The sequence below is a fragment of the Puntigrus tetrazona genome, chromosome 16, assembly GCF_018831695.1.
Source record: "Puntigrus tetrazona isolate hp1 chromosome 16, ASM1883169v1, whole genome shotgun sequence".
Classification (NCBI taxonomy): Eukaryota; Metazoa; Chordata; class Actinopteri; order Cypriniformes; family Cyprinidae; genus Puntigrus; species Puntigrus tetrazona.
In genome coordinates, this window is record NC_056714.1 from 1,805,039 (window position 1) to 1,829,484 (window position 24,446).

Sequence of the window (24,446 nt, forward strand, 5' to 3'; positions counted from 1 at the left end):
AAGAATGAGCCCAGTAAACAATGACTCCACTTTACTTTTTAAAAACATTGCTGTATTTATTTGTGCATCCCAAGCAACAATGAGTGTGACTCAACTAATGCCGTAAGTTCGGGGGAGGGACTATCTGTTTGTCCAGCCAATGGCAAACCTGTTTGAAAACAGTTACTATTTTTCAAAGCAATATTGACTTCACGAACATGTTCTGTTATAAATGAAGCGCTAAATCCTTTACTTTGTTTTAACGAATGGAGAAAATTCTCAGTGGTAATCAAAGGCACTAGATATTAAAATTAAGATCGGTTCACACCAAGAATTATACGTTTTTGTTAATTATAAGCACTGCAGTCGCGTATTTTTATGTTTTAAATGCTTAAATTAGGCCTCAAATTCATACATTTTGGCATTAAGTCCCAAATACAGAATGCAAGATAAAATACTGTAACACTTTATTTTAGAGTTTCTTAACTAGTTGCTTATTAGCATGAATATTACTAGAATATTAGCCATTTACAGTATTTGTAGTAATTAAGCACATTTTAAAGCTTTATTCTACATGACCTTATTCTACATACCTAATCTCAAACTTAACAACTACCTTACTATCAGAAATGTGCAAATTGACAGTTTTTTGAGGGAAAAGTCCAAGTTAATAGTGAATTATTTACTATACTATACTACTACTATATGAAGTGAGATTATCATTAAAGCAAGAACAAACAGGTTCAGAAAAATGGCCCTTCCCTGACACGACTGGCAGATAATTGTTCTTGTTTGAAGCATAAACAACATAAATTTCCCAGAAAACAAGACTGCATCTTTATAAATGCATCTTGATTTAAGGATCTTTAGACGTTTGTACTGGAAAACAAGACAAGCATACTGGGAAGCTTTTAAGGCCTTAATGTCATCGGAGAGTGGCTTCTTTTTAAAACCCAATGCCCAAACCCTGTAATATATTATTAAAAGTATAGTTATATCCGTTAATATTGCTTCATGCGGCTGAATATATACTAACGTTAACAAAGAAGAATAAATATTATAACAAATGTTGATTATTGTTAGTTAATGCATCAACTAATGTGACCTACATTGTTTAGTTTGGGAATTAATTCTCACTTTCAGCTAACAATAAACTATGACCTTTCTCTTAATAAACTCGTAATTTGATGTTAGTTAACAGTTAGTAAGGCAGTAGCGATGCAAAGTAGATATTTAAATATGAAGTGGATTAAGGGAAGCCAATATATGCTTGCACAATGTAGTAATATGCTAGTAATAAACAGCCAATATGCTAGTAATATGCATGCTAATAAAAAAAAATTATGGTGAGATTTGCTCACTAAACTGTTACCATAAAACGTTACCATTCATTGTTGCAATGTGTCACTATTGTCCATTCTTCCCTGTCCAAACTGCTTCCTTCCACTGTTTTTTGCCTTCGAAACAAAAGTGCTTGATGACAATCCCTAAGCAACCTTGAGACTTTAAAACGAGCATGCGAACAAAGGAAGCAAACCTACAGAATATCCCACCAGCGAACAGCGAAGATCTGCCGGTCGACACCAAAAACAACGATCTAAAAATGATTATTTCCACATGCACATCATTTTCAAACCCTGTCCGTATACGCTGCGTTCTTTGTGTCTCACTCTGTCTCATAGTGACTAATAAACAGCCCTATAAATAACATCAGAGCTTTGTAAAAACAGTGGAAAATGCTTGTTGTGGTTTTTTGTTTTGTCGTCGGAAGATCCTGCAGACATACAAACATGTAGGGCAGTAATTAGTGTCTGTTCGGTGGGAGAGCAGTTGGGTGCAAAGGACACGGCCCCTCCGGCCCCTCCATCAGAGAGGAGCGGTCCGCAAAACCCAGAGAGAAAGGGCGAAAAATATACGATTTCAGCTGTGGGCCACATAAAGCGGGTTTAGCGGGTCGCGCTTTCATTTGTTGGGGCTTGCCGCAAATGTTCTTGAATAAAGAATGTGTCCCTTTAAACGATGCAGAAAATGGTTTGACACAAACATCTGTTCAGACTGTCTGCAATCATGAAACGCAGCGCACGATTTATAATAGAAAGATTAAGTCTTTAACTTTAACCGTTACGTCCAGCGCTAAGAGCTCAGGTCAAAGGCCACCAATTTTGGACAAAGGACAAAATGCGGCTAAAACCTCCCTAAAGGAAATCTTAAGATCTGTCCTCTTCATTACTGTACATGAAGGATCAAGTTTGTTAACTGTTTATTAAAATATGTGCTAATGTAACACCAGATGATCCTCAAGCTTTACATATAGGAGCGATAGTCACCATACAAATGCTATGGCGGTTTTTTAGATTTTTAGAAGTGTAAAAAAATTAAAAAACTAATTATTCTACTTGATTTCATTGTATTAATATATTTGGGTTGATTCAGTAATATGAAATAATATTTGTGACTTGAATAAAAACAGTTCATTTAAAAGTTTGCTTTTTCTAATCAGTGTAAGAATTATTATTTTATTTTTGGAAAATGCAATGTGAACTTGCAAATTGCAATATGCATATTTCACAAATAAAATGTCTTTGTGATTAAATAATAATGATGATTATTATTAATTCGCATTAAAATGTAACAATATTAAAGATGCAACTTTGCATTTTAAAAACGTATTGTTAAATTTTAAAATATTACACTGTAAAAAAAGTTGTTTCAACTTAAAATAAGTCACCCCGCTACATAAAATGTTTTAGTTGAGTCAATGTAAAGTTTACAGTGTAGCTAACAAATGCTTTCAAATGCTTCTGCATTGCTAGTAATTAAAAACAGTAATGAAACAGTATTGTTACTAAAATATTAACAAAAAGCAGACAATCAAATTATATATATATATATAAGTTTTCATCCAGACTTCTAATGTTCACCAGTGTAGTGATACTGTGTAAAACTGCAGGCGACGGACATTTGCTGATGACTAAATGTTAGTTCAGACTGATTATGATAAACAGGAAAAGAGATAGTATGGATCAAGAGTGAGAATCACAGGAAGACATGGTTGTGTCACGTTATGGGAATGTCCTCAGTGAGAAGACAGACGGACAAAATAAATAAATAAACAAGTAAATAAAAAGTTGCCTAATTCATGGATCTTTCTCTCTCTTAAACACCACCTAAGAATAACGTGCAGTCAGCCAGTGACTCAATCAATTTTATTTCTATTACACGCTAAAGATACACCGTCATACTGAAACTTCCAGATTAGAAACTGCATTTTAAATATAAGAATGTGAGCTGGCTGACACAACCCACGACTTGTTTCCAAACCAATTTCCCAATCATTTTAGTTTGACGTGGCGATTCAAAATCCCTCCGATTTCTTTCATTTTAGCGGCTATAGCTTTTAATCTCCGAGTCAGTATTCTTTCAAACACATGTGGATGTGCGTCTTGGCAGGAGAACAACAAGGCCTCAAAATAGCCCCAGTGAAAGAGGAAGTCTAAATACAGCCAGGACAGGAAGAAAAGCGTGTGAGAAGTATAAACACATCAGGAAGCGATGCGTATCCACCTTCCTCCTTCCCTCTCTCTCTCTCTCTCTCCCATCTTCTCCTAACATCAAGACTTAAAAGTTAAATGGCCTGCTCCTTTCTTCTTCTGCTCATGCGCATACATTGCATCCGGCCCGCGAAAGCTAAATTATAATAAAAACGGAAATCAACTGCGGAAAGTTTCTTTCCCAGTTTTCCCACAGGACCGAGAAACCGCTCCGCGAGTGTTTGTTCTCCACAGGTGTGTAACAGAGAGGGGAAACAGATGACCTCTTCCTCTCCCCCTCTTTGTTTCTCTCTCCTTTTCCGTCTCATTCACTTGTTCCTTCCAGCTGGGGTTGTTGATGCACGTCCAGCCTTCGCATTCTCACACGTTCGGGGAGCAGGTTATTGTTTCTCAAACGGCGGAACCGGAGAACGGCACGGTTTTATTCCCAGCTGTGGAGAGTGTGTGAACGCGCACGTGTGCGTAAACCATCGGTCACGACTATGAGACATCGCGGGCTGCCCGAGAACTAAAAGGCCTGCTCTGAACGTCTGATGAACCTCATCTACTGGCTGGCGGCTTCGACAGATTCTCCGCCGGTGCCGACGGTTGTCGCCACCTATTGGAGAGTTACGAGAATTTCTCTGAAGTTCTCTCTCGTTTTAGTGGTTCTCAACCCTTTTGTCCCACATTGTCCAAAATAACACATTACAATGATTTACACGAGCAATATAATTTAGTTCTCGGAGCAACTATGCTCTAAAAGATACAAGGGCTGGGTAAAATATGGACAGAACCAATTTTGAGGTTGGGTTACAATCAGAAGGTCTGACCCAGAGGTTGGGTTACAATCAGAAGGATGGGTTAAACATTTAACCCTAAATAAACCAATTCCCGATTCTGTCCACATTTAACACAGCACTAAATATGCTTCAAATGACATGAAACGATTAACTATTATATAAAAGATTCTTTGAAACCCGTGACTTTTGATAAGTTCCCCAGGTTCAGAAGCACTGTCTGAAAGTGTCCCTAGAAACGTCAAACCGTTTTAGTTCAACTTCGGACCGCTTAGAGTCCCGCAACCGTGACGTCAATTCACCATGGGTTTTCTTAAGGGTTTTTGTTCTGGGGGTTTTTCAATTCATGAGTAAAATAAGGTCAGCGTTAAAAATAACTTGGAGATACTCAAACCGCAGGAAGATCTTGTGAGAACCCATCACGAAGTATGCTGAAGCACATTACTGATCTGCGTGGAATGGAAAAAAAAAGCCCAAAAAAACACTATATATTTTTCAGTTGCGTTCCACGCACAAAAAACGCAGTCATGCAAGTAATTTTAATTCATATAAAATGTATTTAGCTGGACTTTATCTGATTATATTTGTTTTGCGAATGTACTAACAAGCATTGTATAAGTGTATATCTTTTCTATTAAAAGCTGTAGCATGCATTTAAACATATCATTATTATACATTAATGATAATTTAAATATTTTTAAAAAAAAATCATATTACATTACGTTCATATATATGTGTAATTACAGAGCGTAATCATAAAGTTGATTGCAGCACATTTCAAATGTATTTACTTTATTGAATAACACACTACATTTGAAATGATTAACAAGTACCTACTTTACATGTACTGTAGTATTATTAACATACATAACTTTGTTAAAGTATGACAAAGACATTATTAAAACTTTAAATAAAGTAATTACAGAGCAGTCTAAAATGATCATTTGCGTTAAGAAACATCTGATTAAAGTAGCACTTAAGTAGACTTATTTGATAATATAGTACTCTACACACATATTATCCATGTATTAGTAAAGCTTAACTCTACATACCTTATTCAACATCCATAATCCTACCCAATACCTAAACTTAACAACTACCTTACTAAGCAGATTACAAATGTAATATATAAATTAAATAGAAAGAAATGAATAGTGTGCAACAATTAAGCATGACTGAACACAAATGTATCGTTAAAGGTAAAATATCATTATTATCAGGGCTTCGAGATACATGACACTTACAACAATGAAAGCATCCTGCAATTTCCATCTGACACCATCACAGCGCTATGCATCACCGCAGCACCTTTGGACATGTGTTTGTGTGCTTCATCAGCCACTATCACTGATTAGAAGCAGAAGTACACAATGTTGTCATCTCTTTAAATCTGTCCCTATCACTTTTGACAGGATTTAGTGCTGAAATCATGACATAGTGGCTGTGCTGGTAAACGCCGCGTATATCAAACTTTAATAGGAGGAAGTCATTACAATTGGCATGACCCTTCCTTGACCCTTGATCAGATTAAAGCAGAGCCAAAGGTCAGGGTGGGTAAGACTTCTACTCTCTATCCTCCACTCATCCGCCCAATCAAATGTGGCCTTTGTCCTAAACGCACAGGTTTTTTGACACAGGAGTTACGTTACATATGCGATAGTATTTGTATTATGATTAAAACATTAATAATGGAACTCATCTGCATCCTTGTAGGCTTATTGAATCACAGTCTAGTTTTACCTTATCTTATTTATTTTCAGAAACTTTTTGCTGTTGTTTTCAAAAAGGAGATATTTTAGAATATGTATCTACATTCTATAAAAAATATTTTAAGTATTTTATATTTATATATATCTTTTTAAACGTTAAAATATTTTAAATCATTTCAAATATCAGTATTTAAAACATGTTTATAGTGACCACACACTGTAAAAATGAAATGAATTAATTTATTAATAAATAAATGAATAGGGATTATACATTTAATTGCTATGATAAAACATGAATTTATTAACCTATAGACACAGAAAATATTTCATGTCATTTTATTGTAAAAACTATTGCTAAACGTACAATATTTGTAAGTAAAAAAAGAAATGTCATCTTACACTTTACAGTTAAAATGATTTCTCTGTATAATTTAAATATTTATGTTTCTTATGTGTTTTTCTCAACATTCACGTAAATTGAGATTTTACATCTTATGTCATTAACGCATTATTTTAGTGTTGTGTGTTTTCATTGATGTGTCAATGATGTGTGAGTCTTTACCTCTTCACTGTTCATATTTTCACTGTATGTTTTAAATCGTTTAATTATTCGGGTAAGCCCCTTATCTTACTGATAGTAAGCTAACTGTATTAGTTTTGTGTGTATACATACTGCAATTTAAGTATTATCACTATTCAGTAAAAGTTCCTTTCCGCTAAAGATCTATACTTTAATTTTTTTAATATGGTTAATAACATACTATGGATTTATCAGCAGTAGTGGAGAAAAGATTGTCCTGAATAACGGCTTGACTACATCTTACATTTCACTCTGTTCCTCGCACCATGAATCATACAGCATCAGAAGACTTGGAACATAAAGTCATATGTATAGTCATTATGACATTTTTGTCCTTCCCGGATCCTAACAGACATGGTCACTATCAACTAGCCCTCTATGTACATTTCTTGTGTGAAAATGATTTTTCATTCCATAGAGAGATGAAAATAATTAAGTGAGCTCAAAGTCATCTCATCTGAATAAGGAGAGACATCTACACATATTTATGTGCGTAGCTTATAACAGTCCAAAACGGTTTTAAACAAATATGTTGGTGAGTTTTGATGTAAGACACAACAAGGGAATTGATTTTTTCACTGGAGGAAGCGTTATTATGGATTATGGATTTGTATTCTGGTTAAAATTTAATAATAGATTTTTAGTTTTAAAAACACAAACACTTTCCACTTCACAAGACATCAGTGACTGATTGATTGGAGTCATGAGGATTACTTTTTGTGATGTTTTTATCAGCTTTTTGGACTCTTATTCTGACGGCACCCATTCACTGCAGAGGATCCCTTACTCAGCAAGTGACATACGAGGAACCTAACTAATCCATATCTTGAATGGCCCGAGGGTGGGTACATTTTTGGGTGGACTATTCCTTTAAATATTTTTTACTGTCTTTAAATGGAGGGGTGCGACACTATCTCGAGTGTTAAACAATGCTGTAGTCATCTTTAGAGAATTCAGTATGACAAAATAAATAAATAGTTTATGCACCAACAAAAAAAAAGGTCCAAACCGACCCAAGATAAGAACTACTGTTACCCGTTTCCAAGCAACACGCGCTAGCGGAGTTTTGTTCCTGAATGAATCAGTATTTAAACAAATCAGTTGAATGAATGATACAATGACTCGCTCGTAAAGACCTGCTGCCACCTACTGGCGAAACAATGTAACCTGCGGAATGAGTCACCGTAAAAAAAAATCCCCTTCATGCCTACAGTCTCTGTCTGGAACGCGCAAACATAGACAAGTGACACAAAAAGTCCCAGTGCTGACTGTATTTGAAACCTTGGCATCTGGACCGGAAAAGCTGACCAATGAGAGTATTCAGCCCTAGAACAGCTTTCTAAAATCCGTTCAGGTCAGGATCCGGAAGACCGCATCGCATTGTATCTTCACACAAATAATTAGCGGAAGATGAAGAAAACGCACAAAGAAAAGTTTATAGGTTAGATGGGCAAAAAAAATCCCCTTAGGGGCCCAATATGCCATAAGAAAGAGTGATGGTGGCTCCAGCCCTCCTATAGTCTGTGCTGTCGCCCACCGCTGACCGACCCTCTGCTGTCAGGACTGAGTGGGGGTGTGATAATTGCTGCCATCTGACCCTCTGTCCTCTGAAAAACGATCCCACTGCAGGAAGGTAAGCACCGACTCCGTTTGTCCAAAGGTGTGGTTTCGCAAACATCCGAATCCTCGCTAGAACTACTCTCTGCCTAGTGTTTGCTCGTGCTTAGTGATTTGACTTTCCAATCATTTTCCATCAACATGAATGAAGACTTTTTACTTAAAGCACAATAAAGCAACTCATCCTCTAATAAAGCCTTTGTTAACTTAATTTGCGTTAAGTCACAGATTTTACATCAGGCATGCAATATACCACCAAAATTGCTGATCATGCAAAATATTATTTCAAATCGAGGCAAAACCTATTAAAATTATGTGTTTATTGTTAAGTAGCTTCTGTAACAAACAAGGTTCTTATAAATGAACATTAATTAATGTGCTATGAACAAAGTAATGTAAAAAAAAGTCTTTTTGAAATATAATATTTGAACGTTTGAAGTCATGAAATGAGAAACGTATTTAATGTACACTTAAAGGTATTTTTTTAACAACTGTACTGATAGGTAATATCATTTATACGTTGAAAAACAATTATGGTTCAAAAAGAATATGCTTATTTTGTTGCGTTGACAAATTGCAACTTTACACGAATGTGCGATTAAAAACACGACACTCGATTTTCAGTAGAAATGGCATAAAAGAATATTTTAGTTTACCACAAATACTTTGAACCATATTTCAAAGACAATAGAAGATCATATAAAGTTGAAAGAAGTTCTACATAAGCTAACTGTGTTTAGCATAAATGTATAATATAATACATTTTATTCTAATTACAATAAACTCGAGAAAAAGTGTCATTAAAAAAAACCCATTAAATTTATTTCCCACTTTAGTGTATTATTTTCATAATAAGCGCTCTGTTCGAAGTAAGTTAAAATAAATATATACGCCTTTTGTGTGTGTAACTGTGAGTAATATATATAAGTTAAATAATGGGAAAAATTGTGGGACAAATATTCTCACATCAACACTCTAATAAGTCTCTAATAAGTGCCTTTTAAGTTGCTACCCTACATTTTTCCCTGTTGCCAGTAACCTTACCACTAGGCCACTAATAAACCCCGATCTAATAAATAGTATAACCGTAACTACACCCATTATGTGATTCATCTATTTATAATGCAACAAAGACAAAGGCTGTTTCCGGACAACAGAATAGTTTTTTAATCGACTGTTTGGTCGAGTCATTTAACAGACGTTTACACGTCATTACTAATCTTGGAAAATACTTTCTTACCCAAGTGATTTTTATTGCGTAAGAGGCAAGAACAGGTCGATCAAGAACACGAGTACTGGATGCAAACCTCGAGTTCCAAGAAGACTGTTCCTAAAAGGAGTCTTGCTCACGCTCATCCCGTAAGCGGTGAGATTTATGAGCTCTTTTGCGGTGCTTTCCAAAGCGCACACGATCTTGCCCAACGAAATTGGCCAATGTCCGGGGCAGCCATCCCAAAATTACAAACAAGAGCGACGCGCGTGCATGTAAACTTCTACGTGATGAGCTGTGCTTTGACTGGTACGCCGGAGGCACGTTTGGGTGATGAAGGAGAGATTCGATTGGTGCGCGGCTGCTCTATGGTGAATGACTTTTGGCGACAAAGCGTCCGATGCGTCCTGATGGCTCATGAGAAAAACGGGGTGAGGGAAGGGGGAAGCCTTCGGAGAGGTCAAAAGGGAGATGCTAAGGTCGTACTGATGACAGAGGAAGGAACTTTGAAAGAGAAAGAGAGGTGATGAACGACTTAGAATGATAAGGAAGAGAGAGAGAGAGATGCTAACCGAGGAGAGATGTTTTATCTATGAATGACACAATGAGAAAAAGTGGGAATGCACTACGACCTTTGACTCCAGCGGCTTAGGAGAGAAACAAACAGAGGCAAGCGCTAACCAGGTTGTTTAAGTGAACCAATAATCTTACTGTTCAAAAACACCGGAAGTAACATTATCGTACATGTAAAATAATACTAATGTTTCTTACAGCGGATCTTAAAAAGAAACCTCAACCTCGATTAAGCACCTCACTTTCATTCCATGAAACGTTCCCTTTTAAAAAGCTAAAAGCAAATAGCTGAAATCTAAAAGCTTTTAAAGTACATTTCCTGAGGTTTTTGAACATAACACACAATTACGCGCTTTTACAACATTATGCCACCTCGAGATAAAACAATACTTTTAAAACACTATTATTTCAAATTTGGAGATTTCTTCTTTTCAATAATTACTTTCAGCAAGGGTGCATTAAATGGGAATAAATGCTGTTCTTTTGGGTTTTTTCAGCAAAGAAAAAGCATCAGGTTCACAAGAATATGAAGCAGCACCACCGTAATAATAATAAGAAAACGTCTGGAGAATGGAGCGACGATTCAGAAAATTCAGCTTAAATATACTGTTATACTGTACACATTTAGTTCATGGATAAATTCGAGGGAACATGTATATATTATTATTATAATTATATTACTTTATAACACACATTATGTTTCAGTATGTATGTTAAAAAAGAGGTTCCAAACAAGTAGCTTAGTTCATATCGCCCCCCAGTGGGCGCATTCAGTATTGCAATAGTGACTTTAAGCTTGCGTTAAATTTCCTTTAAATACCTCAGGAAAGAAAATAAATGAAAAATCCTTTAAGACAATACACATTACAATCCGTAATGACGTGTCGTGTTAAGTAACCATTTCACTGATAAATGATGTCCCATTTTAAAGTTATTATCAGTTTTAATATTGATTTTTCTCATTAATAGGTAACAACAGACCTACAGACCTAAGACAGGCTGACACTTAAGCAGCTCAACCCAAATAAAAAATCATCGTATACTCATAAACTCGTGTCATTTCGGTCTAAACCTGCAAATTTTGGAACACGGTTGGATTCACGATACTTAAAAAGACATTAAAAACGAATGAATAAACACGACTTAAAGCGACAGCGCCCTCTTCTGGCTGCATAACTGAACTAACGTAGGCCTAAAAGGAGCCCTTCAAAAGCGGTCTTCCTAACTTGACTCCTAGACTTCACAAAACTATTTGCAACTATTTGCTACTAATTATTATTATTATTTTAATAGTTTAATCTTTGTAACTCTTAGTCTAATAAATACACGTTTGGCTCTAAGCACCAACACTCTGCTGGTAAGAGGTCTCAGTGGAAATGAAGTCATGTGATGAGGCTTGTGTGTGAGATCTATTATCCTATAAAAGTCATGAGACAGGAATCTGACTGCCAAAGAGCTTATTTTCTCCGAAAGTAAACCCTACCATTCTGCAACTTTTATATATATATATATATATATATATATATATATATATATATATATATATATATATATATATAGAGAGAGAGAGAGAGAGAGAGAGAGAGAGAGAGAGAGAGACCTAAGTAAATGAATCTAAATAAATAAAAACATGACGTTCGTTGGAAAAGACGTGAAATTAATGTGACGCACATGAACTGTGTCTAATGTGAATCTAGCCATCATTCTAAAGACACGTTAGTTGAAAAATATTACTTATCTATCGCGAGCGAGACCAAGTTGTTCTTCCAGAGGGCGCACGGTGGCTCAACAATGAAAAAACCATATTGATATTTACAAAGGATTTTTGTCTTAATTAAAAAAATATCTAAACGTTTACCGGTGGCTGGTCAACGACATATAAATAGAAATAAAACACATAAACTTGTAAAATAATAAATATAAAATAATTTCATACGCTAGCCTTATTCAAAAATCACAAACGACTGTGACTGGAGCCCCCCAAAAAGCGTTGAGAAATGTAACAAGTATCATTCGACAGAGACGCGATTGTATTTTTTTATAGAAAGGTTCTAGACAATTATTCGCACAATCAAATCGACGCTTGGCTCGTTAATAAATAAACCGCATAAATTAAAAAATAAAAAATAATAAAATTTTTAGAACCTCTCGAAATGGCTCGATAGGCCCCGCCCACTAAATGTCTTGCTAATGTTTTTTTCGGCCATTCTATCCGTTTATTTCTGTGAGAGAAGGGCAGCGCGTCGCCGCATCCGAGCATCACAGGTATGCGATTCATTCTCACAGTTTCTTTTTTGAAACAGTTTGGTACGATGACATTACTGCAAATATTGTTGAATCCGTTCAGAGGACAACATGAAATTATTTCTAGTAATCATTTTATCAGACGAAGGGCCTGCTCAGCTAGAACCGATATGATGTCTCATTGCGTTGCGTACGCAGTACATTTTTAGATTTGCTCAGCCATGGTTTATCTTTTAATATCAACCTGTATTATAATTATCTGTTGTGATTTTTGAAAATGATTGTAAACGCACGTATATCGTAAATGTGTTATAATGAATGACATGTGATGTAAACAGCCGTGTTGTTTTTAGTCGTCATGTCTTACAGAATGATGGACAACAGTCACTCACAGCCCAGAGATTTCAACAACCTCACTCAGACATGCAGCTCAAACATCCAGAAAATCACACAAAACAGTGGGTATATGTATGTCTTACATTTAAAAATAAATAAAAACTCTCAACGGGAGAGATGATTTGAATTGCCATCACAGTTCTTTATCGTTTTATTCTCAACAAACACGCTTTGAAGGTTTACGATTGAATATCTGTGTTCCCTATCATAACTTGTTATGTTTTTCTGTGTATAGCTGGTCAAATCAAGAGCATGCTTTTCCAGCTTGGTACCAGACCAGACACACCAGAACTTCAGGACAGACTGTAAGTTATTATTGTAATCTATTGTGTAGTCTCGCATACTGACGAATACATGGTGGGTACCAGGGGCACATTTTTGGACTTATTTTATGTGCCAATGTGTCTACACACAAATTTTAGAGAGAACACAGAGCCTGGTTGCGTTAAATATATCAGGCATGAGGTGATCTGATGTCAAACGACTGAGCAAACTTAAATTTATTTGTCTAAAAATATCATTTCAGCAAGGTTAAGGCTTCTTTGTTTGTTTTTACACGGTTGCTTTATTTACTTTTATTCATGATTTTTTTTCATACATGTGCAAACAAAAAAATAACACCAATAATGTCATATTTTTAAGTAGGATAACTCCATTATAAGGATGGTGATAATCACTGTACACCCAGCTTGATAAATTATGCAAATTGGTTATGATATGATTACGAAATAGGAATAGCCGAAAAGCGAGGCAGTGATTTAGTGTCATCTAGTGCTTAAGAAGACAATAAAATCACCCAAAAACGAACATTTTTCAACTCGGGTTGTTTTAAAACCTGTATGAGTTTCTTCTCCAGTTTCATCCTGGAGAGTGTTGGCAACCGAACACTTTCACGTCTATGGTTTACCTAAATTCTTTAAAATATCTTCTACGTTCGCAAACGAAAGAAACTCGTATGGTTTTGGAGCAACCTGAGGGTGAGTAAATAATGAAAATTTTTCATTTGTGGGTGAACTATCCCTTTACAATTATAAAAGTAACTATTGAGTGATATTAATGCATTAAAAGAAACCGACGTAATCAATCACAAAATAGATTGCCATACGTACTATTTCGGCTAGCGTCTGCTCATTTTGGGTATGATATTAAGAGGGTGTAACAAAAATGAATATCTATGTATGTTGCGAAACAGCCAGCAAATGCAGCACTACACAAACCAGTTAGCAAAAGAGACCAACAGACATCTGAAAGACCTGGGCTCTCTACCACAGCCGCAGTCTCCTTCGGAACACGTGAGTTCAAGCGTCATGGCGCTAAGCCTCGTACCGGCCGGATGAGCTCGTGCTAACGCTTCTTTTCACGCAGCGGCAGCAGAGGATTCAGAAAGACCGTCTGATGAACGACTTCTCGGCAGCCCTCAACAACTTCCAAGTGGTCCAGCGGCGAGCTGCGGAGAGAGAGCGCGAATCGGTGGCGCGGGCCCGAGCGGGCTCCAGGCTCCACGTAAGTATAGATTTCAAGCTTATCTCGCGCTCATCCAATGCCGTTTCCGTAACAATATGCCGTTTATTTTACAGGTCGACGAGCTGAATCAAGACGAACAGCTCGTCACGTTCGAAAAGTAGGTCCATCGTATTCACCGAGACGTATCTGGTTTGTTAAAAGTGGCATAAATGTAAAAAGAATGAAAACCTGGATACTTTTCTCATCATTTTTGGTGGATATAGAGCACATCGAACATCGATTGTTTTTACTTGACACTCAAAAACCAATAACTATATATATATATATATATTTACTGATTTGAATCAGATATGAACAATGTGGGTCTGGTGAGAGATATGAAAGCGTAAATGTTCACAGCTCTTTTCATTTGAAAAGAAACGAAGGGTGGAGGATGCAGACAGAAGAGGAGCCTTTCACCGAAGAGGACCTTGAGCTTATTAAAGAGAGAGAGACCAATATCCGTCAGCTGGAGGTGAGCGCTTTAGCATATAAAAAATATTATTTCTCATAAGCATTCAAGTTAGCCTGTCATAAAATATCAGCACTTTGTTTATTTCTTTTTGTACCTTTATAAAGATGTTAATTGCATGGTAATCGGGTCCCAAATGCTTTCTGTTCTTGATTCTCGATTCAGTCAGACATTATGGATGTCAATCAGATCTTCAAGGACCTTGCGGTCATGATCCACGACCAGGGAGACATGATAGGTTAGTGTAGTTCTCTCCAACCAGAGGTGCACAGATTCACTGATTCGCTGATTTTAAGACCTGGTTTCCTCCACTCATCGTTCACAGATAGCATTGAAGCCAACGTGGAGAGTGCAGAGGTGCATGTGGAGCGAGGAGCTGAACAACTCCATCAGGCTGCTTATTATCAGGTATCTGGCCAAGTCGTAAGCATTTGAAGTGGATCATATATATATATATATATATATATATATATATATATATATGGAGAGTTTAAAAGCAGATCATTTGTTTTAATTTTCAGAAATCAGGTTTTTATTTTGTTGTCATGTTCTTATTGTGTTAGTGTGTTGTTTTATAATAAATGTATATATTTTTGTAATATATTTTTTTTTTTATGTACTTAGAAATAACTTTATTATGATCAACAAGGCTGCATTTATTTATTATACAGCATATAATATTATAATAAAAATATTAGTACAACTATTTTAAACATTAATAATACTAAGTGTGTCTTATTCATTATGAAGTTATGAAGAATTATTGAAGTTTAGGGTAAGACTTTTTTTTATTTACATTTAATTCAGGTGGATGCACTGAATGCATCAAAAGTAATGAGAATCATCACAAGATTCCTGTTTAAATAAATTATAATCTTATATTTAACAAAAACTTAAACCTTTTATTTAACAAAGAGTCCCAAGAAATAAAATGAATCGTGTTTTTCACACATAAAAAAATCTAATAGAAATAGCATGCAGTAATGTTTTTGTTTTCAGAAAATATTTTTTACCATTAATAATAATAAGAAATATTTTAGTGGCATATCAGCATATATTATTTCTGAAGAATCTTGTGAAAATGAAAACTGAAGCAATGCTACTGAAAATTCAGCTTTACCATCCATCAGTTAATTACATATTAAAATACATATTCAAATAGAAAACAGTTCTTTAGAATAATAATTCATAATATTATTGTTTTACTGTATTTACACAAATAAATGAATCCTTGGTGAGCATATTAGATGTCTATCAAAAAACGGTCTATATTTCAAAATGATTTTCGACTTTCTACTGGCAGTTTATGCAACAGATGCGTACGCTGATGTCGTCAGAGCTGTTTGGTATACTGTATAAAATTGTGTTTTTTTCCTTTCAAGAGAAAATCCCGCAAAAGGATGTGCATTCTGGCTCTTGTCCTGTCGCTAGTGGCGACCATCTTTGCTATAATCATTTGGCAAGCAATCAGATAAGATGAGAGCAGAGTCGGACAGAAGTGCTGGATCCTACTTCAGAGTTGAGCGAATGACGTGTGTGTGTTTATCGTGTGTGCACGTGCAAGAACATATTTGTAAAAAAAAAGACTTCTGTAGGAATGGCTGGTAATATTGTGATGCGAACCTAGCTTCCCTTAAACGTTTCGACCCATGTGCTCTTCTTAACCGATCACATCACCTCGGATCCCAGCTCGAACATGGCTCACGAGACCGCCATTATGACATTTTTATTTCAAAATTTGTGTTTTGATATATTTACAGTAAGAAACTAAGGATTTTTGGCATCCTTTTGACCCATACAGTGCATTTTTGGCTATTACTACAGATACACCCATGCTACTTATGACTGGTTTTGTGCTCCATGGTCACATTTATTAATATTACTTTTGAAAAATAAATATGTATTGCACTTATAATTGTATTTCTGGTATGCTAAACTGCTTTACTCAAAGTAAGTTAAATAAAAACAACAAATTTTCTATTTAATCCAACTAAAGATACGCTGACGTATATTTAATTGTGCCGAAGTGGAACTAGTGCAGTTGCAAGCATCCTATATTTCATGTACATTTTAAATATCTTGCATTTAAAGATCGATATTATTTAAGGATTACTTAGAAGTCTTCATCAATAATGTCATCAAAAAACATTTTAACGTCAATATTAAGAAAAGTACCCCAAATAATAGCTGTACTTCATAAAGATATGTCAGTATATGACATGTTAATATACTGAAACTACGAAATAAATGTATTTTAAATATATTATGGATCAGATCCCAATATTAAGAGCCATTCATGCAGAAATACAGATCAGTGTTTTCACTACATTTGCACATATGTGTTAAATAAACAATACTAGTAAGATAACAGTTTCCTCTATAAAAATGTTTGTCTATGAATTATTATCTGGAGCATATACAGCGCAGCATTAATCATGATAAGGTTCACGTTTGTAACCACTTGCATGAATGTAATTCCTTTTTAAAATCAGTTTCGTTGCTTCAGGTCTTGATTCATTTTTTCAACAGAAATTATGCAAAATAATACTTTATTCTTAAAAAAATATTTATTTCTCAAATGATTTCAAATATGTTAATGTTGTGTATGTTTCTATGCACAGTGCTTTGATTCTCACAAGTATGTGTATTTCTTAGTAGTACGTACATATGAAATATGTTTTAATAAATTGCTCTTCAATGCTTATCTTCAATCTATCTTTTTTTTTTTTATTCAGATGATCAATATTTATTTCAGATAAACCGTTAATGTTCCTTTTCGTATGCTCTAAAATTGTCATTAAAAATAAAAATAAAATGCACATAATGTTTTTTTATACACTACCGTTCAAACCAGTATTATGAAATAATATTTTTTTTTTCAGCCGGATGTGTTAAACACGTTTATAATACAACAAAATAATTCTGTTTCAAAGTCAAACTAATTGTTCTTTTGAAAATTATTTTAGTTTTTTAGAAAATTAAATATTAAAAAAATTACATTTAGAAACGCAACTAAATGCATACTCTTAATTGAAGAAATATTAAAAAAAAAATACAAATTGGTACTGGACCTATAAATGTATGCTGATTTAAACAGGATTGCAAAATAACCAAGATAATGTTAAATTTTAGTTTTAGCCACAAGGTGGCACACAGTAAACATCGCTTGGTCATCAAAGGTCACCGTGATATGAGAGACTTGATGCAGAATATTCAATGTTGCGTCCTGTTGCTCCGGGCAGACTCCGTTTTAATCTTATCGAGGGTCAGCATCACAAATTATAATTATAACTTCATCATGTTAATTCAGAGTTTGAAGTGCTCTTTGAAGTTATTTTCGAGTGGCCCTTTGTCGTTCTTGCGCGTCCATAATCAGCCGGCCGAACACCCCCACTGTCCTCCGCTGATTAGCATGGCGAACAGTTCAACATGCGCATCTTATATTCTACCCCACATTTTGGGAAAGTCTTGATTGTGATTGCAGTGGCTGAAGCGTTCGGAAGTGTTGAGAGGGGTTGTGTGGGAGTTAAGAGGTTTTGCGTCGTTTCTTAGAGCAACCTTCTAGATGCTTCCTTAATTTCATTTTAAATTGGGATAACACTGGCTGCATCCAAGCTCACCGAGATAAACCAGCATTTTAAACCATCAAGACCGAGAAACGTTGGTCACGAAACACCCTATCAGCCATCTGATTTGATATGAAAAGGCTTTGGCTTACAGGCCAGAGGCTGAGAGCTTAAACCAATCTTAATTTACAGTCAGGAATCTGAACGTAGCCATTAATATTAATCTTTAACGTAAGTCATCCTGCGCCCAGTTACGCATTGCTAACACTTGCGTGCATTTGAATGTGTTTGGGAGGTAAAATATGAATAAGATACAGCTTAGCTGCCTCTTATTTTGCAGTTAATTAACAAAATGGCATCTGCGTCTTCTGCAGGAGAACAAAGAGAGTCCTAAGAGAAAGGTAAAACGACCTCTCCTCCTTGATATTTTGATTGCGGAGTGAAAGGAAAGGACATTGTTTGTCATATTCGTTTTCATCTGAAGCTACTTTTTCCCTTTTTCATTTCCTGCTCCAGAGGTGATTCTTTGTAGAAACATGAGAACAAAGGAAATGGGAGATGGTGGTCTTGTAATTTGTGTGTGTGTGTGTGCGTGTGTGTGTCCATTCTCTTATTTTGCAAACCCAGATGGTGTTGTAGAGGCAGTGATGCCAAACTATTGGTAATATCAACAGGTTATTTATGCTACGCTACACTACGTCGATTAAGCTCTCTGCTTTTATGATATGCTGCATCGATTGTTTATTAAAGGAACAGTTCGTGCAGATTCGCTGAAGATTTATTCAGGTCAGGTCACGCTTTACGTCTGTTTCTTTATTCTTTGTTCTTTTAGAATTACATCACCTGCTCACTAGTGGATCCTGTGCAGCGAATGGGTGCCGTCAGAATGAGGCAGGATTACATTTATGAAAAAGGAACAAAGCATATAAGCTTGAAATGTTTTAGACAAGTATGCACGGATTAAACACCAAAACAATGTAAACTGTTCTAAATAAACTTCAAGAGGATTGCAGTAGATGGCATTTAACGGAGAAAGTGCTAACTGTGATTCAAGAACTTGTCTTTTGGCCAGAACCACAATTTAACGATGGATATGTTTCTTACAAACATGCAGCTTTTCGCATCGCTAGATGTTTATTGATGGACTGCAGTCATGTGGATTACTTGTTAGTCAATTTTATATTAGCTACAAACCCATTTAAGACAAATATAGTTCATTAATATAGATCAGGTAGCCTATATGGTCACATATTATATGAGGAAAGCACAAAGCCAATTTAAGACCGCTTGAGTCTTAAAGGAGTAGTTCACCCAGTAGGGGTTTTTATTTCCACTATGGAAGTCAGTTGTGACTAAAACAACAACTTTCTCCAAAATGTCTTTCATTGTGCTCTTCAGAACAAAGACTTTCATACGGGTTTGGAAGTATTTTGGAAGAGTTTGACAAAATTTTCATTTTTTGGTGAAATATTCCTTTAACACAGATCTACAAAATTTAAAGGTTTATTGTGCCTTTTTAATAATGTTGATGAAAACATAAATTTAAGTTACTACTGTATATTTTGACCATTTTTATTGAACAGGTGGTGCAACATGTAGGTGAAACGTTTTTAAACTTTTAACTTTTTTTCAAACGTTTGTTTGATTGAAAATATATGAAGTTTGTTTCATTTAGCATAGTAACACGTATGCTCACTTACCTGAGAAAATTAACCATTAAATGGATAAAAATTGAAAACAGAATAGCAATAAAGCATTAATTATACTTTGCCTTTGTTAGCAAAGGACTTTAATAAACGGTGTTGTAATAATGAATGACTTTACTTGCGTTTTGAAGGAAATGCACGGATTCCATATCATCCATGATCCAGCTTTATGTACAGAAGGGTTTTCTTAAGGGTTTACAGTCTGCTCATCACTACTGGGAAGAGAGGGGCGGGGCCAGCAGAACTCATTAGCATTTAAAGCAACATGAACTAAGAACGGCTTGATGAATACATATTGATAGTCAATATTGATAGGTTATAAAAAAAAAAAAAAATATATATATATATATATATATATATATATATATATATATATATATATATATTTTTTTTTTTGTAAAAAAATTAATAATAATTTTAAAATTATATATATATATATATATATATATATATATATATATATATATATATATATATTTTTTTTTTTTTTTTTTTTTTTTTTTTTTTTTTTTATTATCATTATTGACAAATCCAGGCCTGTATTATAGTTACAGCATTACTAGTCATCCAGAAGACTCCCCACTCGCAATGTCAGAGATATTTTAAGACTTAATAAGATGCAATTTAAGAAACCTGCCACCAGCATTGAGGATTGCACAGCTCTCATGGTGGTGTTCTATTTTTCCACAACACCTCTCATCTAAGGTGTCCTCGGTCCCAAAACCCAATGCTGTTCTTTTAGATTAATGACCGAACAGGTACTTCATCCGTCAGTGAACATGCACACACCCGACACACGGTCTAATACAATGATGCTGTTAGCTTAAAGCGTGCATTTCACAGGTCTCACATCCCAATTGCTACGCTCTAATTCTGTTTCTCTCTCTCTTTTGTAGAAACACACACACACACACCCACTGGCAGATATACTGGGGTCTGGGGTTTGGATCTATATATAGACATGCTGGGTGTCTGATAGCCTGTATAAAGGCAGAGCTGTTCATGGCTGACCCTCTTACGCACGTCAGCTGTCTTAACAACATGCTCTACTATGTTCTCCATGTTTATTCAAAGGGATTATATGGACACACGGAAAGATATGATGTTTTTAGGACTTCAGCACTTGAGGTTTTATGATCCCCGAGTCTGTTGAGAAGGTTTGTCCTCAATTTCTTTCTCAGGTGAAGTTTGTTTTCATCCCCCGGAGTGTGCGTGAAAGGCACCTTCAGCTGGCAGGCTGCATGCTGGGGGTGGGGTCGGGGCCTTAACGATGAGTTATTTTCAACCAGAACAAAACTGCCGCTGTTGAAACAACCTGATTTGTGTCCCAAGGAGAAAAGCACTGCCCCAGTGTCACACGCAGTATCTCACGCCTCATTATAATGTGATGTTTTCACACATAAAGACCTTTACCTGATGCAAAGCTTTGGAAATTGAATTCTTCATGCCGCCTTTATTAGCATAAATATGCTGCGAAAGAAAGCCCATTGTTCGTTTTGCAGGTAAGAAGCGCTTGAATCACTTCGTTGCTATTCTCAAGTGACCTATTTTGAGAATAAATAGCCTATTTTATAATGTAAATTCCATTCCGTTCCAACTCTTCTACTCAATTACAAGAGTTCTTTTTAGCCATGGAAGAAACGGTTCAACGTAGATAACATTTCTGAGGTTTTGAACTGAGGATCGTAACAGATTTTGATCTCAGACAAAAGGAAATGTTCTCAGACGTTCTGGGAGGGTTCTCTCAAAGTTATAAACAATCGTTCTTCTAATAATTTTAATAGAATAGAATTATTCAGAGTTAGCTGGAGTTAGAAAACTACAATATCTAAACAGACATTTCATGTAATTTTACAGTAAAATGCTGTTAATGTAAAATAGATATAAAATCTCTCTCTCTCTATATATATATATATATATATATATTTAATATTCTGGTAAAAAAATCTCTCTTACAACAAATTCTAAGATCATTTTTAAAAACAGATATTATTTTTTTTATTTTATTTTAACTACAGAGTATTTTTTTAGAGTCTCTGTTTATTTGTTAATTGATTTAATATTTACATGTATATATTTAAACATGTATATCCTTTATTATTATACATTTATTTAATATATCAACATTTTTTTATACATGTGTTTGTATTTATATATTCTTAATATAGATACAGAGTACACACACACACATATATTATGTAACTAAAAATGTTTACTTTGAATCTGATAATTGCAATTAATCATTTGACAGATTTTATTAAAGAACTTTATTAATAGTCTGCATTAACAATAACTAATAAAGTCCATGAAAAAGAAATGTGCTGTAAGGGAAAAAAATATAAATAAAAAAAATACATGCTTACCGAATAATACAAAATATAAGAAATGAAGTGATGGCTTTTGAATGCATGCCGTGGAACAGAAAATAAAATAATAAATTCTCAGTCGTATCAATACTCACACACTTAATATTGCAATATAAATAATGGGGCTTGACAACCTTTTTTCCTAAAATTCATTAATCAAATATCAGTCAACAAAGAATTAAAACTCTTTCTGTAACAAGAGTAGGGCGAAAAGTGCGTAGGCGGTAATATTTCAACCTCTTTAATTGTGTCGTTATATTACCATTAGTCCTCTGTAGGAGAAAACTCCCTAACCTGATAGCACACTTGAAGTGAACACAAATGAGAACTTAGTTACAAACTTCGAGTAAGGGTTTCCTTCTGGGAGACTGAAGGATTATGTTTCTGTGCGCGCATTGAAGAGCCGTCGGTCCACAGGAGCTCGAAGACCTCCGCAGACCAGATCTCTTCAGAGGAGTATACAGCTTGATATATACGATTATTGATATATACAATTTCCGTTATGGATCATTTGACGGAGAATAACTCGACGGCGGAGACCCTGGAATACCCGGTGTGCTCAGAATGGAAGGAGAATCCCGAAGGATCAATGTTTCATCTCGCGCATATACTGCTGATTTTAGGATTTATGGGAGGCAGCGGCTTTTACGGATTGCTCTACATGTTCAGCTTTTTAACGCTCGGGTTTTTCTGCTATTCGATGTGGGCATGGTCCGACCCCTGCACGACCGACTCGTTTTCGTGGACCTTCGCGCTTTTCGCCTTCTGCCTGGCGCAAGTTGTCCACGTGTCCTACCGACTGCGCAGCGTCACTTTCGATAAAGAGTTCCAGGATCTCTACGAGCACCTGTTCAAAAAACTCGGAGTGTCCTTGATACATTTCGGAAAGATCGTGGAGTGTTGTGACGGCGACGTCTACACTATAGATAAAGACCACTGCTTCGCCGTGGAGGGCAAAACCCCCATAGACAGGCTTTCGGTGCTTATCTCAGGCAGGTGAGTAAATGGGCTTTGCTAGAAATTATCCGCGTTGTAATTTTTCATATGTCATTTGCGTTGTCTGACATAGGATAAGAGTGACGGTGAACGGGGAGTTTTTGCACTTCATCGATCCATTTCAGTTCCTGGACTCTCCGGAGTGGGATTCCCTCAGACCTTCGGAAGAAGGGGTCTTTCAGGTGAATAGATCGCGCGTTTGTGTTCGCGCTGTAAGCTTCGAATTCGGGACGAGTTCTGGTGTTTTATTTTTTTTTCCCAGGTTACTTTGCGTGCGGACAACCGGTGCAGGTACGTGGCGTGGAGACGAAAGAAACTCTACCTGCTGTTCGCGCAGCACCGCTACGTCGCGAAGATCTTCGCGCTCCTGGTGCGCAACGACATCGCGGAGAAGCTCTTCTCTCTCAACGACAAGGCTTTCGACATCCGCGGGTTCCGCTACGATCTCCGGTTACCAAGCTTCTGTCACGGGCCGGAGCCAGAAATAGAAAACACGAGTGAATCCCAGCCGGTGCTGGGACAGAGTAAAACCAAACCGGCGGAAAGAGACTCCTCTGTAGTCGTGACTGATTAATCGCCTACGTTGTTGTGTTTTCTTTTTTATATATATTATGTAAGCTTTAGGTTTTCCCCCAAACGTTTTTTTGTCTTTGTTTCATGCATTCGCTGTTTGGTTCATCCGTGCAATTTATCAACATGAACAATCCCGAAATTATTCAGGAGGCGAAGTTTCTCTCCTATAGGAAACGTTTGAGCCACTCATATTTGGAGGTTAACTGCTGAATCAAGCTCTCGCGTGAAGACGGATAGTTTCACCTCTCTGCATCATCAGTGCTTCCTAAATCGCATGAAATACAATAAAGTCAACCTGAGATTTTTGCTTGTGTCTATAATAACCAATCTTACAGAGCCACAGGTTCTAATGAAGGGGCCGTTTCAGAAGCGAGGGAGACGTTATAGCCAGTTTTTGTTATTTTTTTAATCTTCGTATTGTCCTATGCATATGTGTGTTTTGCGTAAATGGAAACAACCGTGCAGTTGTCCTACACCATCAGGCCTATCCGCAACCTTATTTCCAATAAAAACCATAACCAGACTTCCCATCTACGATCCTCAATGATTCTTAGGTTACACCTAAGCTATAGCCGATGGAGACTGATCTAATGGCCCCCTTGCTTAATTTATTTTTAGCACGATTA

At 35.9% G+C, this 24,446-nt stretch overlaps 2 protein-coding genes across 4 annotated transcripts; both read left to right on the forward strand.

The window, feature by feature from the left end:
* The first annotated feature begins 12,203 nt into the window (after positions 1-12,203).
* stx12l (syntaxin 12, like) lies at positions 12,204-17,324 on the forward strand. Of its 2 annotated transcripts, XM_043260135.1 has the most exons (10): positions 12,204-12,263; positions 12,596-12,700; positions 12,874-12,943; positions 13,831-13,930; positions 14,004-14,141; positions 14,216-14,259; positions 14,520-14,616; positions 14,779-14,851; positions 14,939-15,021; positions 15,996-17,324. In XM_043260135.1, exons 2-10 carry the CDS (start codon positions 12,601-12,603, stop codon positions 16,086-16,088), a joined length of 798 nt encoding a protein of 265 aa, XP_043116070.1. In that variant the 5' UTR covers positions 12,204-12,263; positions 12,596-12,600; the 3' UTR covers positions 16,089-17,324. The 2 variants fall into 2 exon arrangements, with proteins under 2 accessions (XP_043116070.1, XP_043116072.1); XM_043260137.1 differs by lacking the exon at positions 12,204-12,263 and having other exon boundaries at positions 12,275-12,700.
* Positions 17,325-20,914: 3,590 nt separating this feature from the next.
* Positions 20,915-24,343, forward strand: popdc3 (popeye domain containing 3). 2 transcript variants are annotated; one of them, XM_043261804.1, is made up of 4 exons: positions 20,915-21,387; positions 22,653-23,247; positions 23,321-23,429; positions 23,510-24,343. In XM_043261804.1, the coding sequence occupies exons 2-4, from the start codon at positions 22,754-22,756 to the stop codon at positions 23,819-23,821; spliced, it is 915 nt and encodes a 304-aa protein (XP_043117739.1). In that variant the 5' UTR covers positions 20,915-21,387; positions 22,653-22,753; the 3' UTR covers positions 23,822-24,343. The 2 variants fall into 2 exon arrangements, with proteins under 2 accessions (XP_043117739.1, XP_043117738.1); XM_043261803.1 differs by having other exon boundaries at positions 20,916-21,387; positions 22,520-23,247.
* The last annotated feature ends 103 nt before the right edge of the window (positions 24,344-24,446 follow it).